The 23,582-nt window shown below is 36.1% G+C and overlaps 1 protein-coding gene across 3 annotated transcripts in view; it reads right to left on the bottom strand.

Moving 5' to 3' along the window:
- LOC140253492 (leucine zipper protein 2-like) overlaps positions 1-23,582 on the bottom strand; it is a 151,924-nt gene that overhangs the window by 5,846 nt on the left and 122,496 nt on the right. For all 3 annotated transcript variants that reach the window (XM_072339119.1, XM_072339117.1, XM_072339120.1), the window contains exons 9-11: positions 19,150-19,224; positions 17,822-17,986; positions 1,764-1,850 (exon numbers count right to left, since the gene is read on the bottom strand). In XM_072339119.1, coding sequence (XP_072195220.1) covers positions 1,764-1,850; positions 17,822-17,986; positions 19,150-19,224 — 327 coding nt within the window. The remainder of the gene's footprint in view (positions 1-1,763; positions 1,851-17,821; positions 17,987-19,149; positions 19,225-23,582) is intronic.

Here is a 23,582-nt window from a genome sequence, read left to right as displayed (position 1 = left end):
GAAAACTATTCATCACTGCAACAAAAAGTGGCCCAGTTATGCCCTTAAGTCTTCTAAAATTGTTGCAAGTGTTTTGAAAACAATTATTTCAATAGGTTCTCTCTGACAATCTTTCTTGCATTTCTTTAATTAAGAAAATAAGACTTGTGCTCATGAGAAAAAAAAAACAAAACACCAAAAAACCGGTTTTCATACTTAAAGTTTGTCTGTCATGAAATTAAAAGGTCAAGTGTGGGAAAGAAGATGGATTTCACCTAAGTCTTTAATGGGACTATATCACAGAAATAGAGAAAATCCTCTGGGGAAGGAATTATTTAATGCCCTCCTGGTAAGCAAATAAAACACTTTGCATTCAGCCACATTTTGAAAATACATACTTCTACAAAACACTACAGAAACTGATATACTTGGACATATACTCTTTCATTTTAAGGACCAAACTCTTTCATTTGGTCCTGTACCCCAGAGGCCATGCTTCTGCACTGCCCACTTCATTACACTGAAAAGTAGGAGCAGCATCTTTTAACCACACTGCAGTTTTTGTTTCTGTGAGGGATAAATATTGCACTGGATGTATGGCAGTCCTACTAATCTATTTCTTATCTCAGCTCTTGAAGCTATTCCTTAACAGACACTACAAGGTCAGCACAGTGAAATTTCATTGACTTTTTTGCACATTGGAGTGAAATTTCCCTTTTTTTATGTGAACAGACTGAAACTATAACTGCTGCAAAATTATATAGTATATATCCATTTTCCACTTGGAAGATGAATTTACTGCAATCGAAAAGCAAAGAAAGACTGAATAAACTTTTGCCTTCTTTATTTTCCAATAAGAAACATTATCAAGCAAGGCACAGTGAATTTATACTCCCCTATGGAATGTTTTCCCTAGTTTTAATATTGCTTCTCCATAAAGGAGATTTTGTCAAATACAGATTTAACACACCTTAAAGATTTAGGATTTAATGGAAATGTGAGTTCCATAGAAAAGAGAATCGGTCTTAAAATATGATAACAATTGAGAGAGGCCTAAATCCCACAAATCAAGCTTAGATGTATAGCCTCATTCCTTTAAGTGTGAATTACAATGCACTTAAAAGGAGGAAGAGACAAGAATACAATTGGCAGCAGCACAAAAGAACACCAAACTTCAGTCATAATCCAAGTGGAGTTAGCTCCAGCTTCAAACCTTTAGATATTATTCTTTCTTCTTCTTTATTAATACAATCTCAAGAAGTAATGTTTTCTTCTTCTTTAGACATACAGAAATCTTCAACAGCAAATTATGCACTCTTGCAGACACACTATTCAACTTTGCCCCTCTAGAGGGTGTGTCAGAGGAGAATTCATTTACAATTGAATAAACAATTAATGTTTGCAATAAATATGCAATTTATCTAGCTTATTTGTTGGGTATTCTGTCACCTAGATCTGTTCCCCAGAGTTTTCTTCATGCTGTAACACATTGCTATGGTTGCCACCAGCAAGCCACAGACTGATCTCCACAGGAGATGGTTGTGTGTGGATGAAAGCAACGTGCTCAGTGTTCACTCAAGAACCACTGTGACTGCCTGATATTTTTGCTGGTATCTTCTGTATTTTCACAAGCTAGAACTGTGGATCCCATAGCACTGTGGATGGGATTGCCTATTTTCACTGTTATATAGTCACCTAAGCAAATCACATGGATAATCACCTAAGGTTTTGAACTTTTCATAGCATCTAGATTAAAAGCTGATTTCTAGGTGAACTCAACTTACATCCTGAGAATCACACTCCTGGACACTCTGGTTTTCTTCCTTTGTTGAGGCCGAATGCAGACTCTCTTTCTCTGATAAGGCATTTTGCTGGACATTGAAAAAAGAAGAAAGAAAAGGAAAATGAAACATACAGACATACAGTGAAAACTTCATAAAAGCCAATTTAGATAAGCAGGAAAATCATAAAGATCAGATATTGCAAATAGCTAACTACTGAATGCACTGCATTTTCTACAAGTTTTATAGAAAAAAATGTTTAATGTTCCTATTTTTAAGTATCTAAAGGCAGTTGGGAGGCAAATGGATGAGGCTAGACTCTTCTTGTTTCTCTATACTGACAGGACAAGGAGCAATGGCCTAAAACCTGAACACAGGAGGTTCCATACGAAAATGTGGAAAGACTTCTTTATGGTCAGAGTGATGGAGCACTGGAACAGGATGCCCAGAGGGGCTGTAGATTCTCCTTCTATGAAGGTACTCAAAACCCATCTGGGTGCCTACCTGTGTAACCTGCTGCAGAGTACCTGCTTGGGCAGGAGTGTTGGACTCAATGATCTCTTGAGGTCCATTCTGTGATTCTTTTTTAATATGCATTTTCATTAAGTCATTCCCCTAAAAAAGATTACTTCTGTATCAATAAACAATCAAGATTTCCAATCTGAAACTGACCACACGGAAGTGACTTTGTGCTATATATTTTTTGACATGTTACTAACAAAGATCACTACTTGATAACTCTTAAGAACAACTAAAGTCACATTTTCTCTTGCATCAACATTTAGACAGGGCCTACAAAGAGGAGTGTAAAGGAGTTTTTCCAAACTCACATTTCTTCTGCCTCTTGTAAAATAATGGATTATCATTTCCTAACTGGTCTTTCATCTGTACTGAGTTCTTTGCCTGTTTGGGCTGCAATCATAAAACAGTTCTGCAAACTTAAATTTTCTTTTATTGAATAAGATGGGTGTATGTGCACTGAATTCACAGTACACGTCTAGCTCACATTCACCTGATTTCCTGACTACCTACAGCAGTAAATCTACATAGGAGGCCAGGAAAAGCAGTCAGCTTGAACCTTTATTAACAGGAGGAAATAAATATCTCTGCCTAGATACGATACCAGATTTCTCAGCATGTCACGCTACAAAACCAGGGAAGTCTGAGATATTCAGGGGAGACTGCCATCAAGGAAGCATCTTCTTCATGTCTTGCTTTCAAATACTACTGCTAGCAAACAGAATAAGAACATTTACCATTCTCATTCGATAACATTACTATCTGACTGGCATAGAATACTTCTACATTTTATGTAGGCACATTTAATCAATAACATTTTGAAGCTGATTAACTTCTTATGCCAATCAAAGAGGAAAAAATCAATATTAAAATAAAACACCAATACTTTTGAGGGCTTATAAATTTGCTGATTATATAAGAAGTTTTCAAGAAGACTTTGCAAACAAGATTCTTTGTTACTAAAAGAAGCCTCTCATAATAAGAAAAGAATATGCTATTCTCTGCCAGAACGAAGCCCATTTACTAGATTGACAGCTAACCTAATGAAAATGCCACCAAGTACTCTGGAGCAAATTGATTTGGAAACAGTTTCTGAATTCCTTCCCAATTTGCCTAGAGCTTTTTGAACTCTCCTCAAAGCTTTTCTGTCCAGGATTTCACGTATAAATATTATTTTTTTGTGGACCAGCAGCCCTTCAACTTTTTTTTCTTGGAAATATTTTTAAAGTTACAAAATCTGGTGAGACTTTACAAGCCTGTCTAGGAAGCCAGCTCTGAGTTTCAGATAGTTGAAATAAGCTACATTTTTACAATGCATTTGGCACACACATTTGCTCATGGAACCCACCTGTGTGCACTTGGTTTGTGGTCAGAATTTCAGTATACTTATACATCTGAAAAGCAAGCCAAACTGATTATTTCTTTCAGTTCTCTTCCAAAGTCTGTACTGGATGAAGTGACAGAAACATGAAACAACCAACACCTGAGCTTTGGTAGAATCATACCATAATCATATCATGAACATTAGGAGAAACCTCTAAGATCCCCAAGCCCAACACCAACCCACCCCCACCATGTCCACTAACCATGTATTAATAGTATCATATAGTATCATAGTATCGTGCGAGTTGGAAGGGACCTTAGAGATCATCGAGTCCAACTCCCGGGATTCGAGCCCTCTAGTGTAGCAGAGCGGCAGTTATCCACTTGCGCCACAGGGGGGATTCGAACCCGGGCCTCCAGTGTTGCAAGCGGCGGTTCTAACACCGTGCGCCACCGGGGGCATCATATCTCCACGTTACATGAACACTCCAGGGATGGTGACTCCACCATCTCCCTGGGCAGCCTGTGCCAATGCAGTACTACTCTTTAATTTTTCTATGACATCCAACCTGAACCCTGGAAACCAAGAAATTCGCCTGCACACCACATACATACACAGGCCAGTTATGCAAGAAAAAGGAGTTGATCCTATAATCTTTCCCCTCCTTCTCTTTTTAGTTCCACCCTTTGCAGCTGCAAAAGTAGAGTCGCTTCTTGGATTGTGCAACAGACTTTTTACCTGCTCTACTAGCTCTGTAAATTTCAAACATTTTAAAGAGGCAATCTGTTAAATCTCTCTACAACAGAAATCGTGGATAAATATGTATGACTGCCTGCAGAGAAAAATAAAGCAAACCACTGTATCACATTTTTTTAATGTCCTGACTTCAAATTCTTTCACAGTTTAACACACATAGAAATACATGAAAAGTCCAATTCTAATAACAAAATATTGCATTATGTATTACTGTGATGGTGATGGCCACTGCATATACATACATATATTTGTGTACATCCTTATACATATTTAAGAGAAATAACTAACTTTTCTCTACTGATCAGTCAATATTACTTACCAGTAAGAGGAGAGATATAGTTCACTTTTGATTTCTATTTAATCCACATTTACAGACTTATGTTTATATAGGACAATTCATCTCAGAGGACTGCAAATCCAATGGCATATAAGGTATTTAAATGTCTACATTCTTAACCAAACAGAATTCCCTTGATTTTATTTATTTATTTATTACTTACACTATATTAAAACGTCTTTGAAGTGGAATTATCTGCTTTCTCATATACATTATGCCAACACTAAACAAAACAATTACTAGTTTTTACAAAGAATCCACGGAAAACTCAGATCCAATAAAACTGAACACGGACACTGAAATAACATTTTCCTTTCTTCACTTTTCATGAGTATTTGTGTTGGTTATAATGGAATTTCTCAGAGATGAATGCATTGGAAATTGGTAATCAGAGCCTGAAGCTCTAATTAATCAGCTGAGGAAAGCATCAGGTCAGCTGTGAGAGTAATTTAGCTGTGCTCCTGGAAGGGGTGGAGCTTGACTCCACCTCCTCTAGACCTCATTTAAGGGCAGACCACCGCTAAGGCAACATTTCTCTTGGAGACTGCTCCCTGGTGGAGGCTGCCTCAGCATTTCCCATTGAAGGTGGCCATATTGGTGAGTTTTTCCTTATAAATAACCCTTTGAATATCTATTATCATCTTTGTATCATTTCACTGTACAGATGAATGATTATGGTAAGCTCACGTAGCTGAACATCCATCAGAAGAGAGAATTTGTTATTTCCAATAGATCTTTGAGACTAGTTACATTTAGATGTGCTAATTTCCTGAAGCACCCTTTTCAGAACATTACTATGAGTGCATTATTTCCCCTCACCTGCCTCTCATAGTATGATGTTATTTTGAGCACAATGCAGGCATTAATGTTTTTACATTTTTCTGTATGGGATTTTTGTGTGGGATTCTTCCCTTGAAAAAACTACTCTAAAAGATGGAGAAAAAAAAAAAAAAGACTTTGTAAAATATCATCGAAAATTGCCAATTGCACTTTCTTATGTTCAACACATAGTTTCGGAAAGAAAGAAAACAAAAAGATCTCATGAAAACATATGCAATCAAGTTTCTCAGGTTCAATAAGAAGCATTCGGTAATGATTCATAGAATACTGATTTTCAAGACTCTCAAAATGATGTATTTACTTTAACTGCAAACTAGTGCTTTTGTTAGAGGATACCTAAATTATGTTATTTGAAGAGATTAAGATAAAAAAAAATAACATTTTCCAGTGAGACTTAACAAGAAGGAGAGCTAGAAGTTACTGAACTTAAATGAAAACAAAGGTTAGGAATATTCATAGAAGGACAGAATGGTTTGGGTTGGAAGGGACTTTAGAGATGATCCAATTCCAACCCCCCTGCTATAGGCAGGGATATGCCCCTCTAGACCAGGTTGCTCAAAACCCCAACCAGCCTGGCCTTGAACACCTCCAGGGAGGGGTCATCCACAGCCTCTCTGACCTTGTGAAATCCACAAAACATAATGGCCTTAAGATGAAAACACACCACTACCTCCTTCCCTTATAGCAACTATGCATATGCTTGTAGGAAACATCAGAGAATGAAAGACATTGGAAAATTACTGTAGACAGCTGTTTGGTAGCTAAGGAAGATTAAGCTCTAGGAAGATGGCTTACATCAAAGGTTTGGATTCTATCAGAGCTAAGTATTGACAGCCCAAGTTGAAGTTTAAATCAACAATGACCATCAAGCAAAAATCTAAATAGTATACTTTGCAAGTGTCTGTATGTCTATACAATTTATATCAAGATTGTATTTCATACTACATAACAAAGTCATTGAGTTTTAATTGTGTGCCTGTGTATGTGTGTGCACTCAAGCGTGAAACAGAACACAAGACTGAGATTAAATGCTACCAGTCAAACTACTAATGGTTATATTTCCTCTAAACAGGACATGATAATGATCTGATTCTTATACTCTCTAGCTGGCAAGATATAAAGAAAACATAGTGAAAATTGATCTAGTAGTGTGTCAGAAGGGGAGCATACTAAGGGAAACATAGCCTGGAATGATCAGCGTTTTGCATACTGTTTATATATTTGCTATAGAAACATGTGCTGACATCTCATGTTGGATGCTATGTGTACCATGTTTACAGCCACTTAAGGAGATGCTGAAAAGATGCCTTTCTTATGGCAAAAACCATCTGGTCATTTCACAGTGTGACAGTTTTGGTAGAGGCAGCAATGGGTTTGTTCTTTTTTGTATGCATTTTTCCTACGCTCTTCTAGCAGACACAGCTGTTGCTGAAAAAACTGTTATTACGCTTGCCACTATCTTCAGATCAGAAGGTCACTGCAAGTGTTCTGAAGCATGGATTTTGGGTTTGTTTTTTCTATGACTAAAACAATCAGACAGCATTTTCTTAAAGCTCTTTCTACCATGGAATATATTTTATAAGTATACATGTATACAAAATCCAGTAATAATATAGTAACATTTAATTCTGGGTACATTCTGACTAACTAAATTTGCTCTGCAAGATCATTTGGGCTTTCACATTGCTCTTGCTTACACATTTCTGTGATGTACCTCCTTATGAATGAAGACATGACTAAGCAGAAAAAGCTTTTTAAAGTGCATCTTGACACTGGTGATAATAGAACTAAAAGTACATTAATCTGAAATCTATTAATCCTTGGCTAGTGGCTAGTCAGGCATATTCTGTGTACAGGACAATTCTACTACCATATACTTTTAGGTGCTGACAACTTGTGCAGTTAGAAGAAAGATTCTAAATAAAGATGACTTTTAGCATTCTTTAGATAACAGAACTGATGACAGCAGCTAAAAGCATGAGGAAATACCTAATTAAAAAAACCAGGAGATTTGACCACAGATGGTATTCCAGCATTACTCAAAATGGTGCTGCATCCCAGGAACACAAAAACCACAGCTGTTCAACTCTGAGGGTCATTTACCGCTTTAAAACTGTCCAAATGAGTCCCAACTAAAGAAAAACACCTGCATCCAGTTATATTTTAGGAAATTGCAATGAAAAATAATACTTTTAGCCTCGAGAGTCTACAAAATTATTCTTTTGAGGTTAGCCCATAGGTTGTTTGCTCTTCAGTAGAGGATAAGATTGCCCTGAAAATAATATTTACTATTTATTTCCATGGAAACCATAATGGATACAAAGAGCACAGTAGCTATTTGAGCAAAAAAATTCTCAGCTACAAAACACTATTTTTACTGTCTCTGCTGTTAGCTATGCATTTTTGCCAGTGATCAACAGGAGCCTGCATGCCATGCTTGTAAAAAAAATCTGCATCAGTGAAGGTGATTCTCAGTTTCACAGCTGCTATGATAGTGCCACTGCTATGAAAACGTTGCCCATACAGCCCATCTTTCATCAGTTTGAACATTTTAAAGTCAGAAGATGCCAAATCTGGATTAAACAGTAGGTGTGGTAGGACAGTCCAGCCAAATTGGCAATGGGCTCTATGGTTTTCCAATGAGCATGGGATGGAAATGACAAAATAACAGCTTTGTGTAATTATCTGTTGGGTTTTGTGTGAAAGCAGGGAGGTGTATTGACAGCTGCCTACAGCTTCTATCTCATTTTAATCAATTGACTGATAAGTAAAGAGGAGAAAAATATCTTTTGGAAAACATATTTTTTTATAATTTTTCAGCCAAAAGTTTGTGCCTTAATTAAAAAAATAATAATTACTTCATATAATCCAGTCAGAAAGTTAATACAGTTCCAGTAGATCTCCTCCATAAGCAGGCCTAGCTTTAGTTAATCCTGTTTTTAATAGGTGAGAGGAGCACTCTCCTGCTAGGCAATTTGCTTTCTTTCAAATCAGGGTAATAGTACCAACATTCCCTGAAGGGTACCTTCTGAGCAGGACTAAGGTGAGCAGGACTAAGGAAGTCATCCTGCCCCTGTACTCAGCATTGGTGAGGCCTCACCTCGAGTACTGTGTCCAGTTTTGGGCACCTCAGCACAAGAAGGACATGGAGGTACTGGAGCAGGTCCAGAGAAGGGCAACGAGGCTTGTTAAGGGCTTGGAGAATCAGCCCTATGAGGAGAGACTAAGGAAGCTGGGGCTGTTTAGTCTGAGGAAGAGGAGGCTGAGGGGAGACCTTATTGCTGTCTTCCAGTACCTGAAAGGTTCTTACAGTGAGAGTAGGGCAGGTCTCTTCTCACTACTGACTTGTGACAGGACGAGGGGAAATGGCCTCAAGTTGCGCCAGGGCAAGTTTAGGTTGGATATTAGAAAGAACTTCTTTACAGAAAGGGTGGTTAGGTACTGGAATGGGCTCCCCAAGGAGGTGGTTGAATCGCCATCCCTGGATGTGTTTAAGAGCCGCTTGGATGTGGTACTCAGGGATATGATTTAGCAGAGGTTTGTTGTTGTGGTATTGTTTTGTGGTTGTTTTTTAAGAGATAGGCTACTGGTTGGGCTGCGGTTGGACTTGATGATCTTCAAGGTCTTTTCCAACCTGAGTAATTCTATGATTCTATGATTCTGCCCCTAAAGATAAAGTGAGAGTTCTGAGGACAGCTGACTGCTGTTGGAAGATGGTAACATATTATGAGCTTGCTCCTGCAAACTCCTAGGCATCACTGGATCCATTTCTGAGTCAGCTGAGCTCGCTTAGCATCTCGCAAAATAATGGTGCCATTCCTATTAAAGATCCATTCCTCTGTTGCTCTTTTTTTTTTTTTACAATCCTATGGATCCTTCTGTGTGCACAAATTTCTCAGAAGTCAATCCTAAAACACATAGATGTGTGTATCTCAGTATATTCACTTAGAAGTATAAAACTATCATTGATGAACTGCTTGCAAGGCACTTAATTGCACCCAGTGCCCAAAACCGACATTATCAGCTAAAAGGTCAAGTAGAACAATCTCTAAAATGGCCAAGAAAATAATTACATTATCTGAAGGCTGTAAACAGTTGGGCCTAAAAAATATGAATGGATTTATCACATAGTACATCTAGGTTATCTTGAATTAATTGTACCATTGAAGGGCTTTCTAATAGACTTCTGGCATTAATAATTTCTGTTTCATTTCTATATCTTATTGTTTTGTTTCTGTAAGTCCAGCAAAAGAACCAGGGACAACTTGAGAAATGATGGCCATGTACATAGCAAAGATATATCTGTTTTCTTTATCCCATAGCTGCCTAAAGGATTAGTTCTGTGGCACACTATCACTTTTACAGGCCTGGTATGAAATACTTCAATTCTTACAGGCAGGATTATCTCCACTACATTCTGTTGCCTTGTACTATCTAAAAAAAAATTTCTATATTCAACTTCTCTCCCAGATAACCTACAACCAAAAAGCCATGACAACTTTGCTGTTGGCAACAGGATAGAGCTTTTCTTCGATACATGCATCGATCAAGGATGTTTACTATATAGGTACATAAGAATCCACTGTAAATAAGCATAGAAAAACAAACTGTTAACTGTCAGTGCTTAATGAAAGACAAACAGTTTCTTCAGCGAAGAGAATAGACGAAACATTACAGATAAGTGTGCATATTTATAAGCTCATCTTTGAATAGGTATACGAATAAATGTAAGAACAGGCAGTAGCAGGTACAGCTGCATTAAATCAGTTTTTGATTACCTAAGAAAGGTAAAGGTCACAGTTGGGTAATCAAGAAGGAATTGCTTACTCCTTTCCAAGGGCTCAGCAAAGGAAGCAATCTCCACATAGAGATTCTTCAGTTTTAGGTCAGTAGGCAACTTCTTAAATTGCTCAAAACTAAACTGAATTTGAACACTTTAGGCCTCTTCTGTATTTCTTATGCTTGGTGGTTCAATGCAATAGCTCTAATCAAATTACTAGAAATGTCTATATTAATAGACAAAATACTCAGTTCTGGAGAATCAACTGATGATGCATCTTTCTGATATTTTCCAAATCATATCTTTCCTCAAAAAAAGGAAAAAGAGCATTTAACTATCTCTAATGTTTCCCATCTGATTTTATATATAGATTTAAAGTGAAGCTTTGTAACAATAGATTTATAATGGATGTTGCACACACAATACCCATGTTAACGATTATCATCTACATCTTGAACTCATCCTTGGGTAGAGAAATTTCCTTGGGAGTCATTTTGCAATTACATTCAAGCTGGTAAGCCTCTTAAAGTGATTAATTAGACCCTCTGCACTTTTCAGATCTTTTTACATGTAATTGTCATGGTTTTATGTTTTTTGGTTACTGGTGTTCCACATCATAACATTATGTAGTGCACTGGGAGTTAAAGTGTTAATGCTCCAGTTCCAGGTACCTGTCCAGAAGAGGAGAACTCCATTCCCCAGGAGGGCTTTGCAGTCAGAAAGGAGATAGAATTACTGGCAAGGTCACTTGATAGGGCTTTTCTCCTTGTCACTCTTCTTTGCCTCTCCTCGCTGCTGCGTGTCCCAACTGCGTGCATCACTTCAGTATTACTGTAAGGCCTGCAGCTTTCAGATGCTCTCTCATGATACTTGATTTAGTTGCTTCAGCTCTAATTATATGGAGGGATTTTGCAACCGGTCCGAACCAGCCCATAAACCATTGACAGTAATGTTGTTAGAAAATGCATTAATATTAATAATTCTTGAAGTAAATTTCCCACAGTGGAATCACAAAGGCAAGTAAGTTCAGTTTCTTTCTAATTGCTCTCATCTAACAAAATGAAGTCTTACAATGGCCAAACTACTTACATATCACTATGTTTTGAATGAAACACCAGTAGAATCACAAGATATGGCAATGTGTTACTACCTTTCTGCTAAATGCAACTTGAACTAAAATTATCAATGCTTTATTTTCTTCCAGTCACTGTCACTAGGAGAGAATAATAATTAAAAATATGTTGAAAAAAGATCATGTTTTGATATGACAGACAAATAGCAGAGGACACCTGGAATGCAATCAAGGGATCTCCTCTTTCTCCTCTCTTCTGATAGGCTTGGCCAGAGACTTGCTAAACCTTATATCTAGCCTAAGGTGCTGGGGTCTGGTTCAGCTACTTGTACCCTGTAACAAGATGGGGAGAGGTCAGAAAGCTAATCTATGAAATGTGGATAATTAGAAAGATCATATCACTGAAACTTGAATAACTTTATTTCTAATGACATTATTAAATGAGAACGATGTTGTTTTGGGACATGGACTAAATAAGAGTTGCCAGGTGTTGTTATTATTTCCCCTCCAGTTTCCCTTGACTGTACTTAGTTAAAAAAGAAACCTCTAAAACTAATTTAGTGTCAAGATAATTTGCTAATAATGAAGACTTCTTTAAAGTAAGCAGTAAAATCAAAGAGCTTCAGCTTTTGATTCAATGATCTCTGGCATTAAATGCTTTCCAGCATGTAATAAAATTTTATTAAAAATCAGTCACTGAAGAACTCTAGAAAAAGGTCTAAGCAAATAACAGATCATATTCAATCTGAGGTAAATTCAGGAAATTAAAGGTACTAGGAAAGGTTGCCATGCTCTTATGAACCATCATTAAAGAAAAAATAATACAAGACTAAAGTTGGCATCCAGTTGATCATAAAGATAATTAAAGTCTATGAGCCTAAAGAGAGCCATAAAACAGGAAAACAGCAAAACAGGAAAGACTGTTATGAAGGAATAGGTCATACTACTCATGCTCTTTTAATTACACTCCCTTTCATATTTTCAAGACAAATTTCTTCCTACACTGGGCTTGCAGATACTCAGTGCTTGGGATTTCTATGGCAAGTTCCTTTGGAGGACACAAGTGTTATTGGCTGCTTTGAAATTAAAATCTAAAACAATGGAAAGTATCATTTTTTGACACTATTTAATTCTCATGGCGCTTATGCGTTAGGAAAGGGTTATAATATGTCATTACTGCATATTATAAACATGACTTCCTCTGCGTTTAGCTTATTTTAATTACTGTTTCCCAATCTCAGTGCTAAATGCAGCCAACAGCAGGCCACCAAAACTGCACATGCTAGTGTTACCTCATTAATTTTCAGAAGCAAAGGTAGAGAAAACACATATATGGGAAAGCCACAAAAGAGGTCTCTTTGTAAGGCCTCAATGGAGAAAACTGTCCTTGATGTTCTTTCCATGTACTCATGAACTGCCACACTTTTTAATCACCTGTTCAGGTCTATATCATATGTATCATATCACTGTATGATATTTTCAAAACAAAACCTTCTGATAAACCTATTTCATACAACACTGGCCCCTGAGATCGGAATGTTTAGTTTCTCTGAAAAGAAATATCATGAGATTTATAATTTTTAATTTTAAGGAAGGAAGAGAGGATTCAGAAGGGATTATTTAGCCATAAAGAATGAGAGAAAAATGCTTAGAAGCATTGGGGGAAAAGGTGCTTATTTAGCAATGAAGAGGGTGAAAATGAAAGAAAGCAAAGAGGGAAAATAGCCTGAATTACTGCAGTCCAAACTTCCAGGTAGGTGCAGAGAGAAATTTTGGTAACAATAAGGAAGTATTTCATCAAAATTCCATACAAAATTGGAAAAGAACAATCACAAAAAATTTTGTGTTACACAGCTTTGGTTTTCCAAGTCCATGGAAGACAGATTCTACTACTGAAAAGCATATACAGCTTGCAAATTTTGAACATCCAATCTAAGATCTTGAAACTAATGTCTTTTACAATTCAGCCTCATACCTTTTTGTTTTCAGACTAAGTCCTTCTACCTGTTATTTGGTTCCCAGAGTGCAGTTAATACTGACTAAACTGGGAGTGCTTCCAGACACAATGTCATAATGATCCTTCGGGTCCCTTCCAACTCAAGACGTTCTATGGTTCCATGAATGTCAGATTGAAATTTACTGCCTGGAGAAAAATATCTGCCAAGTTATGTTTTTGGCTTGTTGTAACAACAGAGGTCACCCTGAGCAAAAATAATCAGATGCATTAGGGAATCTTTTTAGAGTCTTAATCTTTCCTATAATGATGACAATAAATTCAAAGCCATATTTTTGTTGTTTCACAGGTTCTTGAGCAATGAATAAGCAAGTTTCTTTTTCAAGGGTCACAACCTTCATTTATACTGGAATATTATGATAAATGACCTGATTGGTAATAGCTCTAATTTTAAAAAACAGACTATTTTCTTGCATAATTTTTTCTGATTTAGTTTCTTTCTCAACCTACAGAGGAAGAAGGATGAGATAATATATTGCCACATTCAGCTGGCTAATTTTTCACAAATCTGAAGCTATTATATCAATTTTATAGTCTATAATACAAAATAATTTAAAATACGACTAAAAAACTATCTGTTCTGTCTTCAAAACCTTGGGTTGGGCCAAACTTACGCATTCCAAATATATCTTTATTCTTTTAAAATGCTTTTGCATTTGAAGAAAAATACAAATGTACTCATAAATGCTTTCTACATTTCTAGTCATTATCATTATACAGTATTATCAGTAATACGATATGAAATTTTCTATAACCAGTATCAAGTACAAATATTTAACTACTTATTTCATAGAGAACTGTTCTATCAATTGTTTCTACTTCTGTCGAATGAAATGAATAAGGCCTGGAACCTAACAAATATTCTAATTTCACAACTGCCAACACAACAAACAAGAGAACAAACAAACAACTTCCAAAAGAAAATCTAAAACCCAGATAAAATTTGTCAACATTAACATCATCTTCTGCTTTTAGTAAGCTTGCTCAGTATTTGCAGTAGATGCTCAGTTTATATGCTCTCAAACTAATGGCAAGCTTGTGTTTAACCTGAATACTAAAACATACCAACACAATCAGTCAGGTTCTTGAGTTACTACTTGCCCATTCCAAAATGCTTCTCAGTGTGACCACATTTCCAGACCTATACCTTCTCTGAAGAGTTTCATAAGCTCTCATTCCTCTGTGCCCTACAAGAACACTTCTGCGGGCTTAATGCTGATATCAAGTTCCCTCATCTCATTTTGATGGGGAATAATTGTTCCTAGATGAAAGGAAGATGGACCACCACCCTTCCAACTTTTCCAACAGCATAAGGCAAAAACACCCTAGAGCAAACAAGTTGCCATTATTTTGCTATTCTTTTAATTACACTCCCCATTATTTGTGTATGCAACCTTGCTACTGCAAATAGAAGCTGTTTCTCTGCTTCATTTACATTAACATTCCAAATGACTGAAGTTAATTTTTATTTTGTATTTAGGGCATAGATATCTTTACACTGCACAGCCAAAGAGACAAAGATATTCAAATGATAGCTATCATTATAAAATATTTATTTCAGTGTAATGCTAGCCTTTTTTTAGAAAGGAAAATTAGAACAAATTGAGTAAGAAAGTGTCCCACATAGTGAATCCATATATTTGAAAACACATTTAGAACATCAGAGCTGTTTCATATGCCAAGCTACTGTTAGTGCAGAAAAGGCCTCAATAGAATGCCAACACTAGTACTCTGATTCACAAATGATCCCAACCCACCTTTCCTATGGCAGGTAGCCTAGTTGATTTTTCATCCATTAACATCCATTAACAATACTATACTTAATCACTTCCAGGAGACAGAATGGTTACTTGCTGAGACATTATGGTGCAAAAAGAAACTATGGAATACAAAGAACTATCAACAATCCTGAAAGATCAAGACCTCATAGTTCAGGATTAGTGACTATCTTTATTAGTAGCGTGGGGTTTCCTTTGAGATGTTAGTGTCACTGAACTCGCGTGCAGAGAACCTTTGGGAAATGCTTCCACTATTAATATCTGTTATGCTGGCTACAGGATGGGTCTGAAATACTAATGACTACCCCTTGTATTTTTGTAAAGTGTACATGTTAAGGTGTAGCAAAATGCTCTGTTATTATTCATTTCAAGGGAATTCCACCTCTGATTTTAGTGATTTATGTGTATTTATGCTCTGATTTGTGAACCTCTACGCAAATTTCTTTATCTCACAGTCTCTTGAAAGAACAAAATACCTCTTTAGCAAATCAGATTTTTTATAATGAAACTTCACAAGAAATTTGGAAATTTCCTTTCCTAATTATCCTTTCTGCATCATGTTCTTGTCTCAGACATCTCTAACAAGCACTCATATTGTGGTTTCCAGCTCTGAAAATAAAAATGCAACCTTATGTCCACTGTTTTTAGCAAGAAGTGCCCCAGCCTCACAGACGACTGTGTATCCAGTGATGCAGATGTCACACACTTCCACAGATTTAAAATAAATGTGACTATTTTAGAATAAACTTCTTAAGTAGGATGAGAATATCTTTGAAGGTATTTACCACACAACTGATCGTTTCTTTCCTGAGGGTTCAAATCTTGCTTAGCAGACATTACAAGCTCATATGAAGCTCTTATTTTCACACAGGAAAAGTAATCAAACACAATTACATTCACCAGAATACAAGCCTGATATATTAAAATACTTATGCAAATATAATAAAGAACACTGTCTGTAGTTAGAACAGTGTCTGTAGTTAGATTGACTTGGTCTGCAAGATTGAAAAAAGCCAAGGAAAAGATACATGAGAATTGATATTATCCTTTAAAAGAATAAATAAATAAGGAAAAAGCCTTTCATAATAAGGCTTACATGTAGAGATTCTCGACTGGCTATGCTGAGTTGACAACCTATTTTACAGTAGCAGATTTCAGTGGTTTTATAATCATAGATAATGCTCAGATTTATAATAATGAGGTGTCAATGTGGGGAAGAGCAGGACTCAGAACCATCATTTTTGCAGACATTTTCAAGGCATATGCCATGTGCAGAGAAATGTGAGCACTGTCTATTAACGAGGGAGCATAAGTTATTCAAGCACTCTTGGGATACAGAGGACTCAGTCTGCAGAATAGAAATATTGCTATATTTCATGAACTGGAACATTAAACACAAAATCAATTTGATTATGGAAGAAGAATGAAGATTATTTTGTGTTTTCAATCAAATGTCGTAAATTCAGTTCCAGACTCTACTCTGTATTCCTTTCCTGTGCCTGGGAAAACATGCTCCTGAAGTCTCAGTCTGCATATCCTTGAGTCCACCCTCCTTTAGAATGGAGAACCAGTTGTCTTAATCTAAATGAGGGCTAATATCCTCATGGGCTGTTACTAATAAATAAGCTGGTTTATTTAGGAGGTAACAGCTTATGAAGTGAAGGCTTCTTACTATGAACCAGTTAAGGAACCTACAATCATTACGGTAAGGGAAGCAACACAAGATCCAGCTTTATAATCATATTCTGCTTTCTGACATTATATTTCAATTTTAATCACAGAGAGAAAGATTACTGATTTTTGGCTTCAATCTCTGTACTAATGGTGCTTATCAACAGCTGCTATAAAAAAATCACAAACTGACTGAGTTGGCAATCTCTTTTTTATATTTCATGACAGTGTTTTGGAATTTAAGGGGAACGTGAAACTCCCTCTACCATCCTGCTGTAAAATTTCCTTCCTTAGGCTCAGTCTAAAAGTACTGAATCACATGAATAGATGAGCAAAATGAAACCCTCGAGATGGAAATTATCTGAATATCCATCAATCACTGTATATATCAACTGTGCAAAAATGCTTTAATTTATAGAATCAAAGTGCTTTAGAAACCAGTCCTTTAATTCTATTTTCTCCTAAACTGTCATTCCTGTTTCCTGGATGCACTGTGCAAATCAAATATTCCCTGGCCTATTATTGCAGCCCACTTGGCAAATTCTGTCTGAGTGTCCCAACCTGCTTTACTCTTCTATATAGGCCTTTGTCATGGCTTTTGTTGTGAAAAACAAGAAGTGCCTCTCTGTTCAGTGCTGTAGTACCACAAACACATTATCAGTGCCTGGCAGGTAAATAATCCCATGAATTTCCATTCTCGCTTGTTTTAGATGTAAATCCATCTTCCTTGTAGATTCGTTATGCAGACACAGCTCATTTAGCAAGCAATAGATGGGATTTTGCTTCTTGGAAAATAAAAGTACTCATTTCCCAACTCTGTAAAAGTTGACTGATATCAGAAACTGGCTTAGAATTATCTTTAAAATTCACCTAATCCTGCAATGAATTTTAAATCCTCCTTAGTTCCACTTTGATGCTCTTACAGGACAAACTCTCAAAGATGCTAGGAAAAGTGGGGGAGAAACAATACCTTAGTGCTTATCACTGGAAATGGGACTTTTGAGCCCTTTGCAGCTGATGATGTCAGCTTCTCTGCTGGTTTCGAAGGGATTCGATGGATAGCAGGAGGCTGATTGTGCAGAACAGAGGACAGGCAAAGCTGCACAGTGTCCTTCAGAGCTTTCAGCTGTGACTCCTGCAGAAAACAAAGAAATACCACTTCTCTGTGATGTGTTATTATGAACATAACCACTTGCTTTATCTTTTTGTATTAAAACTAACATTTACAAACAACAGCTGCTATTTCTTTCCATTACTGCTAGCAGAATTATGTGGTTTTTATATTAAGTTACAGCGTTAAGCACCAAAATACCTGAAAAGTCCTTGCATTCTTCCCTTTCATCCCTGCATTTCATCTATATTGGTTATTGCAAATACATATTGAATTCTGTTTTATCATTAAAGGAACAAATATACTACCTAGCAAATCTCATCATGTCCAGATTTTTACATATAATATTTAGTAGAGAGAAGTAGATACTCGTAAGTACTGCAAAGACACAGACTTTGCACGGAATTTTTCCTATAATGTTCAGGATAATTAGTATTTTTCTACATTATAAAGACTGATTTTAATCCCACAAGTATGATTGCTCTCATCTATATGTGTGTGCCTATTATGCTGTTACTCTGTATAGTAAGCCATAGGCTTTTCCACCTGTTAAGTGTGTGACTGTCCACATCCATTACTGCACTTTAAGCCAATCTACACTTTTTAACTGGTGAATAAACTCCTGTTCTCATATTTACACAATAGTGTTTGTATCTTGAGCCAGAGTACTGCTGTTTAACTCATAAATATAGATGTATTAATGAAAGCAGCAGTCTGACACTGAACAAAGTTGTGGCAGTAAGAGCAGTGAGATAACTACTCGCTCAGGAGGTCCCAATCTTTGTTCAATGACTGCAAGTCATTTAGAGAATCAAATATTCTCATAATAAATAAATCATATATCAAATATATCAAATATATAAGGATCTCAGTTACTGCAATACTGATAAGCAGAAAAATACTTTAGTGCAATGGTAATACTACTTAGAATAAGGACTTAGAAGAGGTAAGGACTACTTAGAAGCCTCTAAGACCTTTTCAACCCAATTTTTCTTCTTAAAAATTCTGCAGCTTTATTTAACATCATGAAATATAATTATTTCCAGTGACTTCAGCAGTTACTCCGAAGCACGTGCCATTAAATACATACCTAAACATCTGCAACATTTCCACTTGTGGTTTTTTTTCAAGTTATGTAGAAACATTCACAGCTGATAAACACACTTAAATCACGTTACACTTACTACCTTGTCAAGAGCTGCCTTTTCCAATTCATCTTTTGCAGCTGCTAGTTTCTGCTCCAGATCTGTTAGCCGTTGTGCCTGTGGGAATACAGAAGAAAAGGCCAACGTAATCTACACTAATTTTTCATCCAATAATTTTTCAGGCAGCACCTGAGAGAAGAAGAAATGTAAACTTTGTGAGTTGATTCAGAAATGCTTGCCAAAAGACAGAAAGACTCTATTTTCACCAAAGAAAATGTGTATTTCTATGTGTGAACTTGGGTCTGCATCCTTCATATGAATGGAAGTTTACTTCTTAATTTCTGTGCCAGAAGCAGAAGTAATTCCATGTTATAAAGTATTTACAACTGTGTGCCACAGTATTATTCTGAAAAAATAATATTCAGATATTTAATTATTTTGTTCATTTATCTCACTTCCATTTCTAATTCAGCACATGATTTTGTCATTTTGAACAAGATATTAAAATCAACGTAGGCATAGAACAAGAGAAATCGCCCTCAAACATTCACAGACATTGAGCCCCTTATGAGATGCCACTGTCTGCTGGTGCACAAAAAGTTAGCTCCAAATTTGTTTCTCCATCTTCTTCCCTTGAGATACGAAAGGAATATTCACAGGAATAGTGAGTTATGCAGCTATATAGTGAAAAAGCATTTGGGGAGCTCTGGATTCAAAGTCAGCATTGGGCACCCAAGTCTGCACCCAGTGTGGGAATACTGTTGCCTTTCATATGGCACAATACTATTTGCCTGCAGGGTCCTTGGGATGTTGTGTGTCAGCATTAGGTATAATTTGCACTGGCTGATAAAATGACAAAAGCCTGCCATTCATATTTCCCCCACCACATAAAGGACCACTTAATCACATTTTAGGTCAGGATTAGACCTTGATCTGGTAATTAATCTGAGCCATGGTTTTGTCAGTAAAAAACCTGTACGGTTATGCCATCTTGCCTCCAAGCAGATGTCAACCTTTTGCTCAGATGCAGGGATGTCTCTTGTGAATGCGTTCTGTAATTTCTATTGCATCACGTTTCTTTGAGCTGACACAAGTCACTGCCACACATGCAAAAGAGAATGGACTGCCAGTTTAGCTCATCAGCATGCAACATGGCAGCCAATATGAGAGAGGTTATCATGTAATCAAACTGGAACACCAGAAGATACAAATTTTGGGGTATTCAGTCTTCTTAGACATGAATTATTAGATAGCTGGAAATCTAGGTAGCTGATATGAAGAAGGTACCAGGAGCTACATGAAAGAAGCTACTGCTTCTTTCTTATCACAGCAGTGTCTAGTGACATTGCTCTCAGTGAAAATGCAGTCATATAAAAATCAAGTTTGAGGGAAAGCATTTCTTTAATTGGTGCCTGCCATTAGAAAGAATGAAGTTATCTTACATGGATGGAAAACACTACTTACATTAAGAAAAACATTTTTTGTTTATGGCGGAAAGGGTTTCCTTCAAGGGACAAAAGGTATGCCCTCCCATGGGCATCAATTATCAAATATTATTACTTTCGGTGATATCACAGTATCTGGATGTCTTTACCTGTATTTTTCACATGTATTTGCTCTGTTTTACAGATTACTGAGTTGAAAAGCCATTGATTCAATGGAAATGAAGCTACAATGAAATTCTGGCATTAAAATGTGGAATGCTCACTTAAAGGTAGTGATGTCTATTAACATCTCAATCCCCGAACTGCAGGATGATCATTTTTTTCTATTTTGTTCGTTTGTTTTGCCTGTGAAGTCTGAATTCTAATTGCAATGATTTCAGTGTTTTTTTAAGTAAAAATATTTGGAAGAAGCCTGTTCAATTAATGTGGCTTAGGCCCTCCATAAATAACAAGTGCAAAATACAAGGCCAGTTTTCATAAGGAGGTAAAAAATTTTGCAAAGCTTGGTCTGGGAAAAACTACAAACATCTTTTTTCTTGGGCATTCTTGTAGAATATTCAATAACTCCATCAGGTCTTACTGATAAAACTGAGATAAATTGATTCCTCATCCCCTGAAAGAATGCGATGAGCAATTACTGTCTGTGAAGTGTACCTTTCCAGATCAAAGGAACGTATTTACCTTTACCCACCGTGAACTACGTTACACATAATGTCCATATTACATTCTCCCAGGCATTTTAAATATTAAAAAATAAAGAAGAAAAAGGAAAGGATGAATATGATTTCAAGGAGAGAGAAATCCAAAGTGGTATCAGAAGCATTTCTAGCAAATAATTGAGACCAGAGTGTGAGTTTCTACAAATACCAAGACAATGTAAAGACAATGCCTGTGTGTGTTTGGTGTGATAATTTTGGATGTTCAAGAATTTATAATTATCATACCTATACAACAAGTTTCAGATGAGGTGAGGGACAAGACAGCATGGTGCTAAATAATACACATCCATTAGAAATAGATGTAATATCTTCATCTCCATTTTATTTTACAATAAGCCTTAAGGGAATGCTTGAAAGATAAAATACTTAGTGTACAAATTTTTCTTTTATAATTTATTATAATGTCTAAATGGAACAACTTTTTAATTGGAAATCGCTTAACCGGAAAATGGAACAACTGCGTAATTGAATAAATTATCCAATAAACAGAAATTTCTGTGCTTATTCTGTAACCATTATTAGTATCCTAGAAATGCACGGATTTGTGTTTCTGAATTGTACTGTTTATTGTACAGCTGTACTGTCCTCAGATGATAAATGGAACTGAGAACAGCTACATTTTTGGTAGCTACACCATTTAATCACACATGAACCTTATGTTTAGCAACAATGAATTAAATTGTATTTAATGCACTTTTAAACAGTCCAATCACAATAAATGCAAAATTTTTGCTTTTGCTGGGCTGTTACTAAAGTACTTGACTCAACATCCCCATCCATTTCAATTTGACATTGATAGAAAAACTGCTCATTTGGTGAAAGATGGACTAGGACTGTAAGTTAATTGAGTAGCTAAATGCTATTCAATGCCCATTAAATCTAAAGCTGCAACTTCTAGATTTAGTTAAATTCAACTTTTTTTCACTCTGGCTATTGAGTTACCTTGTCACTCATACGAACTCAAATTAGCTGCTTAAGATCGCATTAGCATCTAATGCAAATCCACATTCTTACAGCTACATACTAAGGGCCATACAGAAACTTTCCTAATAGAGATTATCAATTCATTAGAAAACTCACAACTGTTTTTTATGCTTATATAACTATATCATAAAAAATCCTACCAACAATGAGCTAATGCACCTGACTTACTAGTTATTAAGAAACATTCACGCTCCATGAATCTGTGTTTTTCCAAACTGCATGAAAGTATTAAGAAACAGAACAGGAGAAAATTTGGTTAAATAAAGATACTAGTAAATGATTACACAAATATATCTTCTAGTGGTGTTCAAGGCCAGGTTGGATGGGGTCTTGAGCATCCTGGTCTAGCATTAGATATGGAGGTTGGCAGCCCTGCCTGCAGCAGAAGGGCTGGAGCTTCATGATCCTTCAGGTCCCTTCCAACAGTCATTCTGTGATTCTATGATCATCTAACATCCTTGCCAGGAAATATATAAACGGATACCAATCCATTATCTTACATGTCATATATCATTTTATTAAAAATTTCCCTTTGTGTGCAAATGGCATTGGGAATATTTTTTTCAACATTTCTTGGACCTTTAATCTGCTACCATGTTGTTAACATTAACACATTTTTAACGACTCTAACCTCATGAAAAAAAAAAAATACAAATAATGAAAATACAGCATTTGAAATAGAAAATTTGTAATAGTAAAATATATGTCAAACTGTGAAAACTTCATAAGGAAAAGTCACTATCTAGATAAGGCTTCCAAGTAACACTATACTGCTATTCAGGAGAATAATAATTAAAAACATAAAAATAAACCCACCACCACCAAAACTCAACTCATCAGTGCTTTTTGCCCTACTTCAAAAGGAATTGAATTAAAACAAACCAAAACAAAAATAATCTTGTGCTTCATGAAAACAAGTACTTACTCTACAATGACAGAAGACACCAAAATATCCCTGTGCTAGCTATCCTTTCTCAACAAGATGGTTATATATACACACACACACACACACATATACATGTATTTACATATATATATATATATATCAACCTATGCATAATCAATCTATCAGTTACCAAGAAAACAAATCAGCCAGGTATTTATGCAATAGAGGTAATATACTTCAAAAAAATTAAGTTAACAAGTCTAATTTTCTTGTCTATGTCAATTAAAATACTATAAAAACCAACTCAATGACTTGCTTTAAAGCCTGACATCCAATAAGAAGACAGATTCAATTGAAAACAGTTGATAAACTGAAAAATAAAATGTAATGTCCACAAGTGATAACATCCACTATAAGCAGCGACTTCACTATAAAAAATCC

This window comes from Excalfactoria chinensis, chromosome 5 (assembly GCF_039878825.1).
Source record: "Excalfactoria chinensis isolate bCotChi1 chromosome 5, bCotChi1.hap2, whole genome shotgun sequence".
NCBI classification, from domain to species: Eukaryota; Metazoa; Chordata; class Aves; order Galliformes; family Phasianidae; genus Excalfactoria; species Excalfactoria chinensis.
This window is presented reverse-complemented; position numbering and strand designations above follow the sequence as displayed.